General features: G+C 41.2%; 1 protein-coding gene across 3 annotated transcripts in view; it reads right to left on the reverse strand.

Moving 5' to 3' along the window:
• Positions 1-5,068: 5,068 nt before the first annotated feature.
• Positions 5,069-18,440, reverse strand: part of LOC143294925 (protein mono-ADP-ribosyltransferase PARP14-like) — a 90,668-nt gene continuing 77,296 nt past the window's right edge. For all 3 annotated transcript variants that reach the window (XM_076606441.1, XM_076606439.1, XM_076606440.1), the window contains exons 22-26: positions 17,518-17,727; positions 16,922-17,129; positions 12,609-12,757; positions 10,768-10,951; positions 5,069-7,756 (exon numbers count right to left, since the gene is read on the reverse strand). In XM_076606441.1, coding sequence (XP_076462556.1) covers positions 7,473-7,756; positions 10,768-10,951; positions 12,609-12,757; positions 16,922-17,129; positions 17,518-17,727 — 1,035 coding nt within the window. In that variant the 3' untranslated portion in view covers positions 5,069-7,472. The remainder of the gene's footprint in view (positions 7,757-10,767; positions 10,952-12,608; positions 12,758-16,921; positions 17,130-17,517; positions 17,728-18,440) is intronic.

Below are 18,440 nucleotides of genomic sequence, written 5' to 3' on the forward strand. Positions count from 1 at the left end.
TCTGCACCATCAATATGCTGTTGTGAAAGAACGTCTGCACCATCAATATGCTGTTCTGTGAAAGACCGTCTGCACCATCAATATGCTGTTCTGTGAATGATCGTCTGCACCATTAATATGCTGTACTGTGAAAGACCGTCTGCACCATCAATATGCTGTTCTGTGAATGACCGTCTGCACCATTAATATGCTGTACTGTGAAAGACCGTCTGCACCATCAATATGCTGTTCTGTGAAAGAACGTCTGCACCATCAATATGCTGTTCTGTGAAAGACCGTCTGCACCATCAATATGCTGTTCTGTGAAAGAACGTCTGCACCATCAATATGCTGTTCTGTGAAAGACCGCCTGCACCATCAATATGCTGTTCTGTGAAAGACCGTCTTGTCAGGCGCGCGAATCAGAATAATGAAGGATGTTTATAAACATAATATGGACTGTGACGTGCATCCCCCACACCCCTCCTATTTCAAAGTTAGAACAAAACACCACCCAAAGTGACTATTTCAATTGCAAGGAGGCGTCGTCCATATACGCCACACCACTTGTGCCGTGCAACAAGGGACTGATGATGCACACAGCCAATTCACACCACTTGTGCCGTGGAACAAAGGACTGATGATGCACACACCCAATTCACACCACTTGTGCCGTGGAACAAAGAACTGATGATGCACACAGCCAATTCACACCACTTGTGCCGTGCAACAAAGGACTGATGATGCACACACCCAATTCACACCACTTGTGCCGTGCAACAAAGAACTGATGATGCACACAGCCAATTCACACCACTGTGCAACAAAGGACTGATGATGCACACAGCCAATTCACACCACTGTGCAACAAAGGACTGATGATGCACACAGCCAATTCACACCACTGTGCAACAAAGGACTGATGATGCACACAGCCAATTCACACCACTTGTGCCGTGTAGCAAAGGACTGATGATGCACACAGCCAATTCACACCACTTGTGCCGTGCAACAAAGGACTGATGATGCACACACCCAATTTGCTGCTAAGGCCTGGAGGGTCTGCCACAAGAGGTGTGGCAAGAGGGAAAGGGGAGTCGTTTTATTGACTCACTTATGTAAACAAAGTGAGTCTATGTTTTAACCCGGTGTTCGGTTGTCTGTCTGTGTGTGTGTGTGTGTGTGTGTGTGTGTGTGTCCGTGGTAAACTTTAACATTGACATTTTCTCTGCAACTACTTTGTCAGTTGACACCAAATTTGGCATAAAAATAGGAAAAATTCAGTTCTTTCGAGTCATCTTGCTTAAAACAATATTGCACCTCTGGGATGGGCAAAAAAAAGAAAAAAAAAGAAAAAAAAAAAAGAATGAAGCCTAATTACATGCAAACTGCATTTACTGTTATATTTATATCTTCTGTATTCTCTAAACTTGGCACTTTGATCTGATATTCTGACCCAACAGCTAAAGCAGTCATTATTATCATTTTTTGTTCAAACAGGAACTTCTTTTCCTAAGCATGGAAGTTTTATTTATTTTGCAAACGTTTTGGTGCAGATAGTAAAAAAAGGGAAATTACTCTGTAATGCTAGGGGACTTAATTTGCTTTAAACTGATCTTTCTCATCTTAAACATTACATTTTGAAATTATACTCAATACATAAAAAAGCTTGGATTTTTTTAAAAGTGTATCACAAGTGAGTCTTGAAGGCCTTGCCTCTCTTGTTGAAAATGTTGCCAACTGGGACAAAAACCAGGCAATGTGCATACATCATAAACAGGGCCTGCAAAATGGGCAAAAGCCTACACTCACACAAGACCAGGAACCAAAGGCGAAAGTATGGCGGAGATAGAGGTAAAGGGATATAGAGCTACAGAAGAACAGGGACAGACGGACAAGAGATAAGCGAGTGATTTTTAAAATGTACACCTAAAAAGGCTGAGAGGATGAGTGAGCAAGTAACCAAATAAAAATGATAAATACATCGTGCTGCTTATAAGTAAACAGACGGGCAGGTAAATAAATGTCATAATCACTTCAGAAATACACTGCACGCAACTGTTCATCCAAAAATATCACAGCGACAAATATTCCCTGGGCAAGAACTGCCATTCAGGTATCACAGCTGAATAGAGTTAAAAGAACATCACAGAGGAGGCCACAACATTCTGACATGTGGTGGTCTTTACACAAATGGTTTCCGATTACATTTACCACAACGAAGTACGTACAGTGTCAAACAGGGTACACGCTCCATTGTCAATGCAATGGAAGCTGCTAAAGAGTCAAACGTTTAGTCATTGTCGTCATGTCTGATTTTCCTTTGGAAAGGCTCAGCGTGTGTGTTAAATAGTCAGGGGCAAAATGGAAAAAAAAAAAGAAAAGAAAAAAAGAAGTAAAATTTTATAGTTGCTGTTGTCTTTACAATGTGACCAATCACAAGTTTTCTTTTCCAATAATGCAGAAGTGGTATACTCATGATCATTATTATTATGACATTATAATGTCACCACTCGCTTTCGCCTCACCCTAGATACCATTACTGTAATAGTTGATACATTTGATGCTGTTGCTATGTCACAACTGGTCCAGGCTATTTACTATTAATGTCATCCTAAATCACCATGATTACTACAATCATTAAGATGTAAGCATTGATTGATTGAATGATTGGACAAATCTTCCTTTTTTTCTTTTGTTTGTTTGTTTGTTTGTTTATTTGTTTGTTGTAGTTGTTATTGCTGTTGATGTTGTTGTTACAGATTTGTTTTGCCTTGCTATAGCCTGTCTTGTTTTATTTTGTCTTATCTATCTCTCTGTAGTGGAAGATGCTACTGTTCGTTGTATATTGTTTGGTTCATACTATTCACTGTATTGTATACATGTTTTTGGAAAATTAAAAAAAAAGTTAAAAAAAAAGAAAAAAGAAAAGTAGTTAACACCAAGACATAAAAAAAAGAAAAAAAAAGAAAAAAAGAAGAAGTAAATAATCAACAACAAAAGAAATGAAATCAAAAAGGAAGAGAATTTGATCATTAGTGTTCAATAAAAAAAGAAGGCAATATCATCATCAATGTTAAACAAAAAAATTAATATGATCACCAGGATTAAATTAAAAAAAGAATACAATAAGTTCATCGGTGTTAGATTCAGAAAGAAGAGAATTTCATCGTGTTAAAAACAACAAAACACTGAACACAACAGAAGACAATAATCATGATCACCAGGGTTCAATAAAAAACAACATGAACACAAGATGATCATCAGTGTTCAATGAAATAGAAGATACGATCATCAGTGTTGAAAAAAAGATAACTAGTGTTCAATAAAAGAGAAAAGAACATGATCACCTGTGTTCAATAAAACAATAAAAGAAATAAGATTATGACCATCAGTGTTCAATAAAAGACAAAAGCACATGATCACCAGTGTTCAACAATAAAAGAAATAAGATTATGACCATCAGTGTTCAATAAAACAATAAAAGAAATAAGATTATGACCATCAGTGTTCAATAAAACAATAAAAGAAATAAGATTATGATCACCGGTGTTCAATAAAAGAAATAAGGTTATGATCACCAGTGTTCAATAAAAGAAATCAGATTATGATCACCAGTGTTCAATAAAAGAAATCTGATTATGATCACCAAGGTTCAACAGAACGAGCTATGGAACAGACCCAAAACTGGGCGTGACCACACGTGCTTCTCTGCAACAGTTATCAAGCTGTAGTGAAAACACAATCGATGGTTCGGCTCTGATGCAAAGTCTTCAACATTGTGCTGATATCAACACAGAATAAAATAATCACTTTCAACTCTGGCCCAGTACAGGACTGCTGTGCCTTTACAAAACTCTCCTATTCCCTTTCTGGGCAAACATAACCATGGTGTATTTCAGCACACGTAACATCGTTGTGTATTTCAACACACGTAACATGGTGTATTTTAGCACACGCACATTCTGCATAACGAATTCACGTATAAATGAAGATTACAACGACGAAAAAGCGATCACAGATAAAGTAAATAAAACAATCCAAATTCAGCAGTACCTCTCTGGAGCATCAAAAGTGGAAACATAATGCAAGAAACAAAATGCAAGGAACGAAATGCAACAAACTTCTAACATGCTCACAGTAGGGTTACAAAGTTAATAAGTGTCAAGCACGCCTTTAAAAAAAACAAAACAAAAACAAAAAGAAAGTTGAAATCATGGGGCAAAAAAATCAAAATCAAAACAAACTGCAGGCTTGCCGGTATCTGAAGCACACACACACACACACACGCACGCGTATATATATCTATATATATATATATGTGTGTGTGTGTGTGTGTGTGTGTGTGTGTTCGTGACGTCCACTGGGCCATCGTATTCATTTCAGAACCCATTCACTGTGACAGGACAGGAACACTATGGAAGTACTCCCGGAAGTACCCCTGTGCATGTCAGTGACACTCCTTACGCACAGAAATACTCCCCTGATGTATAGAATGTCCCACGGGAGTGATTCCGTCACTTGCTCAAACTGACGCCCCCCAGCCCCCTCAATCCGCTTCATCTCTCTCTCCAATTGTGTCAGCAACAACATAGTTATTCACGCTTCATTCATATATTGGTGTGTGTATAAACTGAGTGAGTGCGTGTGCGCGAAATCGTGAGCACGAGCTCATGTCTGTGAGAAAATAATGCATACGCTTTTGCATAATATATATATATATATATATATATATATATATATCTATATATATATGTGTGTGTGTGTGTGTGTGTGTGTGTGTGTGTGTTGGCGTGCGTGTGCGCGCGCACGCTGCTGCTCAAATAGGTATTTATGCGTGCAGTTTTAATAAAGACTGCCATGTTATGACGAGTAGAATCCGATGAGTCCTTAATAGGATGAACTTTCTCTTCACAAACGGAAAATCAAGCGAATGAAGCAATAGAAAAACATAAAAAAAGGCTTTTTATCATAAAACAAGAATGCAAAATGACAACGGAATATTACGGGATATACGAAAAAAAGTCAATACCCCCCACCCCCTCCGAAAACCCCCCCCAAACAACAGCAACAACAACAACAACACACACACACACACACACAAACAAACAACAACAACAAAAACCAAAAAACACTCCACACAAGTGGTGTATCAAATCAAAAAGCGATTGAACTTCCAAATGAATCACAGGCTGGGAAATGTGTGAATGATTATGTCATGTAACAAAATGTTAAGACAGGACAAAGGACATGCCACAATAAACAACTGCTTTGTAAATTAGCTCTTAAAAATGCAGAACGTTTGGGCCCCAGCACTATCTTGCATTCTGGAAGACCTGCGTCCATTAGAATTATATCTAAGTCATTGTCATGAAAGTTCTGGTGGTGAGACGTATAACATGTTGTACAACTTCAGTGATTGTAGAAATGGATTGATTACTGCTATGGTTAAATGTTATGCAACAATCATGAGTGATAACTCGCTACATTTATAAGACACATAACTTCAAGTTACGCCACAGGGAAATAAGAGGTACACTGGAACAAACCCAGGCACTTCCTCAAAAAGAAACCTCCGGAGTTGTCCTTATAGCGATCATCTGACATGTGCATACAGCGGCAATGACAGAAGAAATACGCAAACACAAATTAGATTTCATTCAAGACTGGCACAGCCTTTTAATCCTGAATATGCTACGCAGAATATACGGACAATATAGAACAAGCACAACATTAACTCGGAGAATTTTTGACACGAAGGAAAGAATAATGAAGACAGGTCAAGTATTATGACTGAAATTCAGAATATGACTGAAAGAACAATGAAGACAGGAGGTCAAGTATTATGACTGAAATTCAGAATATGACTGAAAAAACAATGAAGAGAGGAGGTCAAGTATTATGACTGAAATTCAGAATATGACTGAAAGAACAATGAAGACAGCAGGTCAAGTATTATGACTGAAATTCAGAATATGACTGAAAGAACAATGAAGACATGAGGTCAAGTATTGTGACTGAAAGTCAGAATATGACTGAAAGAACAATGAAGACATGAGGTCAAGTATTATGACTGAAATTCAGAATATGACTGAAAAAACAATGAAGACAGGTCACGTATTATGACTGAAATTCAGAATATGACTGAACGAACAATGAAGACAGGAGGTCAAGTATTATGACTGAAATTCAGAATATGACTGAAAAAACAATGAAGACAGGTCACGTATTATGACTGAAATTCAGAATATGACTGAACGGACAATGAAGACAGCAGGTCAAGTATTATGACTGAAATTCAGAATATGACTGAACGAACAATGAAGACAGCAGGTCAAGTATTGTGTCTGAAAGTCAGAATATGACTGAAAAAACAATGAAGACAGGAGGTCAAGTATTATGACTGAAATTCAGAATATGACTGAAAGAACAATGAAGACAGCAGGTCAAGTATTGTGACTGAAATTCAGAATATGACTGAAAGAACAATGAAGACAGGAGGTCAAGTATTGTGTCTGAAAGTCAGAATATGACTGAAAGAACAATGAAGACAGGAGGTCAAGTATTATGACTGAAATTCAGAATATGACTGAAAGAACAGTGAAGACAGGAGGTCAAGTATTCATCCACACCTGTTCAGATCATGTTGGTTCTGGTCCAGCCGATGACATATCGTGGTTCTGGTCCAGCCGATGACAGATCGTGTAGATCAGTGTGTTAAAAGCCAAGCATGTGTGAACCGAAAGTCAGTGTGCTAAGAACTAACATCTACAAACAATCAGTCCGGTAAGAAAACAAAAAGACAGGCCGTTCCCAGACATTAAACACATAGTATAAAATCTAATAACGATAAGACATGATGAAATAACCTGGTTCCTGCTGCTAGCGACAGCTATTCCGCTTAATTAGTTACCTACAGATTAGGAAAATTACTGAATACAAACCATCTTAAGTAGATACATTAACAGACCGAGGTGGCAATCAACATTGGACAAACAGAGCGCTGAGGACAGTCTCGGTTCTTGACAGCTAGAGAGAAGCAGTCTAGCAAACGGTTGCCAAGGATGCTTAGATCTGATCAGTGAGACTGACCTCTGGAGAATGAACAGTTATGTTTGTAGTGTTATCTCCCTTATGAAAAACTCTCACACCACAACACTCATATCACCCGTACTACCATGACAAACACGCGCGGCACGCACACACAGATGTAAAACAATGACCAACACGACCACAATGTACAATACGTATCCCTTATAGTTTCATTCTCATTTCAGATATGTGAATGTTCAGGGATTTAGAACAACCAAAGGTTCTAGCATCGAATAACAGAATGAGAAATGTAGGTATGAACAATTTTCCATCCATCCCAGGTTAAGCCATTTCACTATGCAATACCTCCTGATTTTCATTCTTTCTGGTCTGCGGATCTGACATCTGGAAGCTTTGAAAGTGACCCTAAAGTCTTTCTTTAAAAAAAATTCTATTTACATTTAACTTTCCTTGAACGTGATCTGATACTCAGGGTAGGCCTGGGTATCGTGGAAGATGACATATATCTTGGGTGTGTCGATGTTATCACAGCCTGAATCATACATGGTGTTGCCAGACCTGGCCGGCAAAAAGCGCGTGTCGGAGTCACAGCGGCAGGACACCCCGACAAGCACCCTGCTTTGGTACATGTACCGTTTACCTTCTCCGTCCTCTGGGGAGTACGTTTTCCGAGCTGAATACCCTGAATTCACAGCGAAATACACCCCCTGCCCGTGCACAGTGGCTGAAATAAATCAGAAATACAGGGTGAATGACGACACTCCTATATTGAAAAAAACAAAGCAAACAAAAAAAACGTTTTCACTGTAATGAAGTATGTCTTGTATCTATCTATCTATCTGTATAGATACTATGTTTATCAAAGGCATACAAATACAAGTGATAGTTAATCTTCCTGTGTATTCTCAAAATAACATATCAATGAATTTTAATGAAGCCAACAACAATCCAATGAAAATAGCAGTCATAGCACACTATCAGAAAAAAACAACGTTTTGAAGTGTTGCAAACTGTACTATATGACTCTCAAAAGGTTCTGTGTTTCGCTACGCTCCAGTTCACTCAAACGCCTCTCTGGTGTATTAATCAAGATAGCAATTCTGCACGGATAAGTATTCAACTAAAATACTTCACAGGCTGAGAACCACACAAAAATGTATTTCATGGACGTGTAGGCCTACCACCGTTTCGATTCAAGAATTTTTGCGAAATGGATCCTGTTGAATCTATGGTTGTCTGTTGCAAATGGTATTTCCGCTTTCTTAGTCTTCCTGGTCATTTCTATCTTCAACTCAAAGGTTACTTCTGGTGCCGAACAATAATATGAAAACCGTCGGTTACCGATCATTTAGTTTTTCAGCCCCAACTGTCTGGAACTCACTACCTGCAGATCTCTTTCCTAGACTCTTTCAAGTCTTGCATTTGAGTAACAGTCTGGTCTAAACTGCTGTTATATGAAGGATGTACTATTGTTTTTCAAGTGTTGTGTGTATATGTGTGGGTTGAAGGTGCCTTCCTCTCTTTCTCTCCCTGTCAAGAACCGATGTTTCAGAAAGTTTTGATTTTTGTGTGTTGTCTTCGCTTCTTTCTTATGTCAACGCAGTGACCAAATTGTGAGATGCATGAGAATTTGTGTACGTTTGTTGACCGAGTTTGAAGTCTTTCTCTTTTCGTAATGCTAGAGCACAGAGTGTTGACATCATCTGTTGCCAAGGTCGAGATTTGCCAGCTAATTTGGAAAGTGAAATTTGAACACATTTGGTGCCATGGATCGGATAAGAACACTTTTTGTTTTTAAACAAATTCAAAGATCGTATTCAAAGTTTATTATTTCTACTTTCGGTTGTTTTTATTTCAAAATTCACTCTCTCCGTTGACAACAAGGTACGTAACGTCAAGTCAATGCTGCTTATGCTACCGATTATGCTAGAACACAGGTAAATAAAAGGTACATTTGAACAAACCCAGACACTTCCTCCAAAAAGGAAGCGCCGGGCTTGTCCTTATACCGATCATTTGACATGTGCACACAGCAGCAATGACAGAAGAAATGTGCAAACACAAATTAGCTTTTAATCCTGAATCAGCTACACAACTCCAGTGTATTTTTTAATCCTGAATAAGAATAACTCCAGTGTACCTTTTATTTACCCGTGTGCTTGCTGAATCGGTAGCGTAAGCAGCATTGACTTGAAGTTGTGAACCTTGTGAACGGAGAGTTACCACTCTTTACTATTTTGTTAATCATTGTTCTCCGGGCCTCTTTGTTCATTAATTTCAAGTCTTATACCACAGAAGCAACCATGCGTTTGTTCGGTATTGTCCGTATATCATGTGTAACTTATTCAGGTTTAAAAGGCTATGTCAGTCTTGAATAAAAAGCTAATCTGTGTTTAAAATGATCGGTGTAAAGACAAGACTGGCGCTTCCTATTTAAAAAAAAAAAAAAAAAAAAAATAAATTTTTTTAAGGGAGTGTCCAGGTTTGGCCCAATGTACCTTTTATTTAAATACCTGTATGCTGGCTGAATTGGTAGCGTAAGCAGCATTGACTTGAAGTTGTGTACCTTGTGAACGGAGTGAGTTACCATTCTTTACTATTTCCTTTCTAGTCTTTTGGTTTGCTCTCTTTTCCCTAGCTCTTTTTAACTAATAATTTCATCTTCCCAATTGCTTTCAAAAAGTAGCTGCCTGCCGAGACGCCCCACCATAGAATAGCCATTTTGATTCTCACTGTCAATATTTTTCTATTTCTTGTCAGCAGTTTTCTTACTCTAACTTGTGAAATGGCAGATACACCGTCCAGCTGACTGTGGCCGTGAAATGAGTGAAGAGTAGAGATGACACAAGTGTTCAATCCTACAAATCTGGAACTCCTGTGACTGGGAAAAGAAAAGGAAAGAAACCACTGAATCATGTTTTTCCTGGAAGCAAAAATCCAAGATAATCGTTTACGTAACTCGCTGAGGGGAGGCAATTCATGTTTTAAAAGCCTTTAAACATCAATTGGAAAATATATCTGTTCTACATTGCTCCATTTTCACTGATGCAGAGTCCACTGTGATTGCTTACCATTGCTGCCACAACACACAAGCCTTGTTTAACGCTATTATACTCACACAATTCACGGAGAAACTCTTGTTAGTGTACAGCTGTGGTCGGCGTGTTCATAAGAGGGTTAAGATGTAATTGTTAATGTATGCACCTCTGTAACTATTTACCATTTTTGCCACAGTAACTCCTGTTGAAACCGTGGGTGTTGATGTATTGACTACTGTTATGATTCACTATTTATTGACTACCGTTACGATTTACCATTTATTGACTACTGTTACGATTTACCATTTTTGCCACATTAGCTTCTGTTTAAGATGTGGTTGTTGATGTACTGACTGACTTCTGTTACTATTTACCATTTTTTGCCACAGTAGCTCCTGTTTAGGATGTGGTTGTTAATGAATTGTATTCTGTTAATATTACCATTTTTGCCACAGTAGCTCCTGTTTAGGATGTGGTTGTTAATGAATTGTATTCTGTTAATATTACCATTTTTGCCACAGTAGCTCCTGTTTAGGATGTGGTTGTTAATGAATTGTATTCTGTTAATATTACCATTTTGGCCACAGTAGCTCCAGTTTAAGATGTGATTGCTGGTGTATTCCCGTCTGTTAATATTACCATTTTTGCCACAGTTCAAGATGTGATTGCTGATGTATTCCCGTCTGTTACTGTTTACCATTTTTGCCACAGTAGCTCCTGTTGAAGCCGTGGTTGTTGATGTTGTCGGTAGCGTCCTTGGCTGTTCCATGCCACAGAAGCTTCTCGTTCTGGAGGTTCTGGACGTCCTGGTTCTGTGTCTCCATCCTCTGCCTGGTTGCCTGGTACTGCTGGTGGAGGGACTTGTTCTGTATACGTGTTATCTGCAACACCTTTTGCTTATCATCCACATGAATGAACTTTCACTGGACTCGCTTCACTGTCTTACAAAGACCGTTATCTGCAACACCTTTTGCTTATCTTCCACATGAATGAACATTCACTGGACTCGCTTCACTGTCTTACAAAGACTGTTACTTCCAGTGTAAACGTGTCCCAGTGTCAGATATATATCCCTCGCACGATAAGGAAAAGGTTCCTTTGTTTACGTTTGTATTACAATATACTTACTGACTGAACGATTGATTGGTCTGTTACTGTATGTGTTTATTTATAATGTAATTGTAGTTTCGTGGCAGTTTGGAGGAAGGTGGCAGAATGGTTAGGATGCTCAACTGCCTGGCAATAGAGAGAGCCTGTGAGAGCCTGGGTTCCAACCCTGCTCTCGCCCTTCCTACCAACTTTGACAGGAAAATCAAACTGAGCGTCTAGTCATTCAGATGAGACGATAAACCAAGGTCCCGTGTGCAGCACGCACTTTGCGCACTGAAAGAGATCCCATGACAAGAGTATTGTCTTCTGTAGAAGAAATCCACACTAACAGGAACACACATATATACGTATGCACTCAAGGCCTGACTTAGTGTGTTGGGTAATGCTGCTAGTCAAGCGTCTGCCAAGCAGATGTGGTGTGGCGTACATGTAGATCACATAACCAACGAGGAAGTGAGGAACAGAAGCAAGCAAGCCATCGGCCCAATGAAGATCCTCTCACCACTCTGAACAAACGCAGAGTGATGTGGTATGGGCACATGACAAGATCAACAGGACTTGCAAAGACGATCCTCCAGGGTGCTGTACAAGGAGGGAGAAGTAGAGACAGGCAGAAAAAGAGGTGGGGAGACAGCATCCTAGAATAGACAGGTCTGAGGCTGAGCGAGGCCCTCAGGGAAGACAACATCCCAGAATGGACAGGTCTGAGGCTGAGCGAGGCCCTTAGGGAAGATAACATCCCAGAATGGACAGGTCTGAGGCTGAGCGAGGCCCTTAGGGAAGACAACATCCCAGAATGGACAGGTCTGAGGCTGAGCGAGGCCCTTAGGGAAGACAACATCCCAGAATGGACAGGTCTGAGGCTGAGCGAGGCCCTCAGGGAAGCAGAAAACAGAGAAGGATGGAGGATGGTGGTTGACAGGTTATCTGTGGTGGCCCAGAGGTCATCCACACTAAGGGACAAGTGAAGTGAAGTGGAGATATATATATATATATATATGTTGTGTGTGTGTGTGTGTGTGTATGTGTGTGTGTGTATGTGTGTGTGTGTGTGTGTGTGTGTGTGTGTGTGTGTGTGTGTGTGTGTGTGTATACTGAAATAGGAAATAGAAATACATGTAAAATGTAAGTTTAACTGAAACGGGTGCTGCAGAACAGTCCGTAGTCTTCATCCCTCCTTTCTTCAATGGGTGGGTCAATAATGTTTAATGCGATGTCGATACAGAAAATGCAATCAAATATGTCTCGGTTTAGAAGACGCCAGTTGAAGATTAGCTCCAATTTTCAATTGTTTTATGTTCAACGAATTGCGAGTGACATATTTCAGTTGGTCTGTCGATGAAACATTGTCTGAGCTATTCAAAACAACTAACACCTATGTTCTAAAGAGCAGACAAAGAAACACATATGGACGGACAGACAGCGTACCTCCAGAACAGACACCTTTTTATCGCCAATTGTAGCCTGCAGGTTGTCATTGACTGTCTTAAACTCTTCACTGTTTGGTGGAACAGCGACAAGTTTGACCATCTCTCGCTGGACATCCCACGTCTCTGGAAACTTGAACTCGTTCTTGTCTGTGCATATCATTTGCACACACGAGTGCACGCACACACAACGCAGGCACACACACACACACACACACACAAACGTTCAATTATACAAGCATATGTGAGCACAACACTCACCACTGAAAACCCAAACATACGAGTGAGTTACAAAAAAACAACAACACCCCCAACCTAAACAAAACCAAATAGAAAGCAAAAATCAAAACAAAAGAAAAAAACAAAAACAAACAAAACCAAACCAAACAAACAAACAAAAACCACACCAAAAAAACCACACAAAACAAAAACAAAAACCGAGAACAAATGAACACATGAACAACTATGTGCACCAACATAACGAGATAAACGTTCACTGCCACGTGTGCAAGCACACACGCAGCCACATGGGCGGCCCGCTTCCCCCCTCTCTTGCACACATAATCACGTACATGTGAATATCCACAGATGCCAACCCCTGTCAAGTGTTTGTAGGAACAATCAGGTAAGTTTGGCAGGAACATTTTGAACTTGGTTGGAACACTCGGACTCCGAGCCACATCAGCAAACATACATTTTATCAACAAGGCATGCACAGAATTAGGCCTACATGTAACACAGTGTAACTGTTACCAGAGGTTGTTTGTAACTGTTACATTTAGTCTGTATTCTACTGTCCAGTCTCTTATTGGTGATCTGTTTATACTTCATCAGGAGGTCATCTGTAACAAGTTCGCTTGTTCCTTTCTTGCAATCCATAGCTCTATCCACCGGTCACAGACGCTGTTTGACCAGGACGCATCTTGATCTGGCTACACTCTCTCTTGTTCGGCAAACAATGAAGCTGATTGGTCCACTCAATGCTGTTTCAATGCAAACGCGCACGCGATTAGCTGAGCATCATCACCTGCCCTGGCCTCGTGATCGATAGGTCCAGAGCGTCTGAGTGGTGTCAGACAGGACAGTATGTGACTATGCCGTGTGGTCGACAATGAAATCATCAAGGGAACAATTTGGACGTTGGCGTAACGTCTGAACAAACTTCGTTCGAGCGTTATAAAATACGGCGAAATCGTAAAAGTTGGCATATCTGTATATCCCACGCACATACAATCATCCACATACACAAACCCTTGTGACAGCCCATAAGAATCTGCTGGGTATTTGCCGGATGCTGTCACCTTTGCTGTAGTCAAGGGGAAACAACATCTGTCCTGGAAAATTGGTTATGATTCTTTGTTTCAGCAGAACGTTGCAAAGAAGATTAACCAAGGGCAGGTCATGTTAGACTGTGAAAATGTTGGAATGGCGAACTCACTCAGGCAAATCACTTTTGTGCCACAAATCGGTCAAGCTTTGGAAGTATACCTCTGAGCCGCCCCCGGCCCCAATAAATGGGATTTTATAGTTTCCTCTCTGGAGGCTTTTGTGGTAACTGATGTATTCCCCAGTGTGTATCTTAGACGCCAAGTGAAATCCGTCCTTTCGTGGTAAGTGCTGTATTCCTCAGTGTGTATCTTAGACGCTAAGTGAAACCCGTCAATCTGTTTGTTTGAAGACGAGGAGGGACAGCATGTTCAGTAACATTGTTCAGTGACATTTTCCTATGAACACAGTGGGGGGAATGATCATCAGCCATCTGATCCACCATAATGCAGCAGGATCTATGTGGAGTGTTCTCTCTGCGCTCACGAGAGTATGGAACTGTTGTGACAATGTTTGGTATGTTGTGGAATGCAGTGCAGATTGTCAGTGGGGACCAGACATGGAATCAGTTTATATATCTCCACTCAGAGTTTGTGGAATAAATACACCTTGCATCTTCTATCATGAACATCCTCTTGTGGGGATTCTTCGTACCAGTGTAGTGTGAAGACTGGAAATGTTCATGTCCATTAAAAAACAAACAGAGAGACAGACAAAACCCCCTAAAACAACAACAACACACATACACAATCATGAGTTTCAGTTTCAGTAGCTCAAGGAGGCGTCACTGCGTTCGGACAAATCCATATACGCTACACCACATCTGCCAAGCAGATGCCTGACCAGCAGCGTAACCCAACGCGCTTAGTCAGGCCTTGAGAAAACAATCATGAAAAAGCCCGATAATTGTTGACCATTTTAAAATCAGGTATTGCAACAGGAAATTCAACTCTGTGTTTTAAGCGTGTGCTTATGAGTGCATTATTTCCCAGAGACCGTGTACAGGAAGTAGCCAGGAACGTGGGACGAGGCAATGCCGAGACAAAGTCTGGTCCTTGCGTGCCGTCATCTGATTCCTTCTTCCTTCTGCACTCCAGACTGTCTGGCTCCTCCTGGCTGTTCTGTTCCAACCCAAATGGTTTTTATGTCCACCTTCTCTGTGCTTACTGTGGCTGATGCTGTTACTACTTTCCTCGTCTGTGCAATGCTGAGCTGTGTGAAGCAAAGCTACTGAAGTTAACTAACAGTACTGTGCAGTTGTCGAGAAATTGGTAAGTGCTTAAACTGCCCACTCCAGTTTTCCCTATCAGGGACAGTGATGGTATACTCCTCGAACACCCCCATGTACTTCTCTGTCAATGATGGGAGGAGTGGGAAGTTCCTTAGGACATGTGGGACTGTAACATCGTCACGCTGCATAGACCCGACAAAGGCCTTTGATCTTGTGAGCCGTGGTGGCCTCTTCAAAGTCCTCGCATTTGACGTGGACCAGTGTCAAGCTGGGGTGCGTCATTGCCCCCACACTCTTTGGCATCTACTTTGTAGTCATGCTTAAACAGGCCTCCAGGACAACAAATAGAATCTTTCTCCATTCCTGATTTGATGGAAAACTTTGCAGCTTGTCCAGGCTGAGGACAAAGACCAAAATCCGAAAAGTTCTGTCAGAGACATTCTATTTGCAGATGGCGCTGCACTGACAATGCACATGGAGGAACATGTTCAGAATCTTCTGAACTGTTTCTGTAAAGCCCGTGATGACTATAGACTGACAAACAGTCTGAAAAACCAACAAAACCAAATACACCAAACCCCCGCTAACCATCGCCACAAACAACTATCAGCTGGATGTGGTGATGGAGTTCACATATCTCGGCTAGACAGCGACCGACGATCTCTCCATGGACTCCAAAGTCAGCAGATATATTGGCCGATTTACTTCAACATTTTCCAGGCCCTAAAAGCTGGTCTGGAACAGCGCCAAACTGATCCTAAAGACTAAGACGACTGTCTACAGAGCCAGTGTCCTCAGCACCAACTTATATGGCAGCGAGGCATGGACTTCATATTCGAGGCAACAACAGGCTTGATACCCTCCACTGGCGCAACCTGAGGCGGATTCAGGGCATCAAATGGTCAGACCACATAACTAACGAGGCGGAATCAGGGCATCAAATGGTCAGACCACATAACTGAGGCGGATTCAGGGCATCAAATGTTCAGACCACACAACTAACGAGGCGGATTCAAGGCATCAAATGGTCAGACCACATAACTGAGGCGGATTCAGGGCATCAAATGGTCAGACCACATAACTGAGGCGGATTCAGGGCATCAAATGTTCAGACCACATAACTAACGACGAGGTCTTCAGCCCTGCTGCTACACCCAGCATTTACACTCTGCTGCGTTAACGCTGCCTCCGATGGCTGGGACACGTTCACAGGATGTAGGACGGCAGGATTCCAAGAGACCTGCTGTATGGCGAGCTCTCAGCTGGCAAAAGCCCCTTACTGAGGTTCATAAATGTGTGTAAAAGAGATATGAAGGCTCTCTGCATGGACATCGACGGTTGGTCAGACCTTGTACAGGATCGCTCCATTTGGAGGCAGGAACTGAACCGCAATCTGCGCTGAGGGGAACAGAAGCTTCAACTTGCGGCAGATGAACAGAGAGCGAGACGCAAGAGCAGCCAACAACCTCTACCCACAGACACCACCTTCAAGTGCAGCAGCTATGGCAGGGACTGCCATTCCAGCATAGGTCCTCACAACCACAACAGGCGCTGCACCAGTGCCAACTAAGCGTGTCTTCCAAGGCGCAGATCTATGGCCATTCGCGATCGACGGACGCCAATAAAGATGATATTTGTGTGTTTATTTGATATATTTTTTATGTGTAATGCTGTGTGTGTGCACAACTGCTGGCCGTCAACCCAGAAGTACCCACACCGGGAGGAGGAGAAGGGACAGGAAACTCACGTGTACACACCTTGGATTTTCACCTGTCGGAGCACTGGCACCTCGTCCTTCGGATTCTGTTCGGGGTGTACCATCATGGTGTTGAAGTCGATGATGTATTTACAGCCCTTTTTAGTTTCGATCTGCACCATTGGAGCCTTGTTCTGAAAAGCCTTTTCAATAATGGAGTTTTGGGCTTTAGGGAAAGGCACGGCTCTGCTTTGTTTCCCCTGTTCTTCCTGCAATCAAATTCACAGACGACTGTGAGATTCTTCAACCACAAGAACAGGGAAAGTCAATACCACCCAGAAGGTGGTTTCTCATTTCATCATAAGCATGCACGTACACACTCACACGCACATACACACAAACACACTCAGTGCCCCAAGCCCACTGAGATAACAGATCATGTGCATGTTTTAAACAATAATGCTATCAATGACAAATGATAAACAACTCACAGACTGCCTGCTGTATGACAAACGATCCAATTTCTACGATAATGGCCCTGTACCAGTCCAACAGTGATTTATATCTAATACGTATCTTTTGAGATTTCCTCGCACCTTTTTTCATGCAATGTCAGTTAATGTGAAGAGGTGAAAAACCAGATTCCTTCAGACATACCTGCAGGTAGCTCCACTGGGCAAAGTTGGCGAAAATATCAATCTTCTCTTCTTCGTGTTTTTCCATCATGGCGTTGTAGAAGATTTTCACGATGCCATTTTTCACTTCCAGGACCTCGTCCTTGAATCCACACAGTGCGATGGTGCTTTTGTTCCGGTCAGTGGTGATCTGTACGTCTTTTAGTTTGGCCAATTTTTCAATCTTCCGCATCTGTGAACACACACACACACACACACACACACACACACACACACACACACACACTTTGTTAACTTATTTTTTCAAGGTTCTCACTCCTTTGTAAATGGATCTATGATTTATTTCGTCTAAAGTCACAATATGTTGACAGACGTTAAACTGAAGAACACACACACACACACACACACACACACACACACACACACACGCACTTTTACACTATGTCTTTGATTTCCTTTTGGTATCACTTGCTGTACTTGGTACTGTCATTACCATGGAATGATACATACATGTTGACGTTGAACAAAAGCTGACAAAATAAAAGAATTCACTTAGAAAAGTCCGTGTAAAAAAGCAAACCGGTTGTGTGAACTCTGGTTACTTTTTCTGTTTAAGCATGCTATTTGGTTTTGTCACCAATACCCAAGATTCCTACACCCTTGACACCCACCCCCAAGAAACCCACAACCACACCCAAGACACACCCATATCAAGACACAACCAGGCATCCACATCCAAGACACCCAGAAGACAACACCACACCCACAACATCCAACATCCACACACACCCACCCCCAAGACAACACCACACCAAGTAAAGTACTCAAGTACTCAGAACAAATACACATTATACAGAACATAGAAATCAATGACAAGACAGATGTGTGTGTATATATATATATATATATATATATATATATATATATATATATATAAACATTAAG

Source organism: Babylonia areolata, chromosome 20 (assembly GCF_041734735.1).
Source record: "Babylonia areolata isolate BAREFJ2019XMU chromosome 20, ASM4173473v1, whole genome shotgun sequence".
In the NCBI taxonomy this organism is placed as follows: Eukaryota; Metazoa; Mollusca; class Gastropoda; order Neogastropoda; family Buccinidae; genus Babylonia; species Babylonia areolata.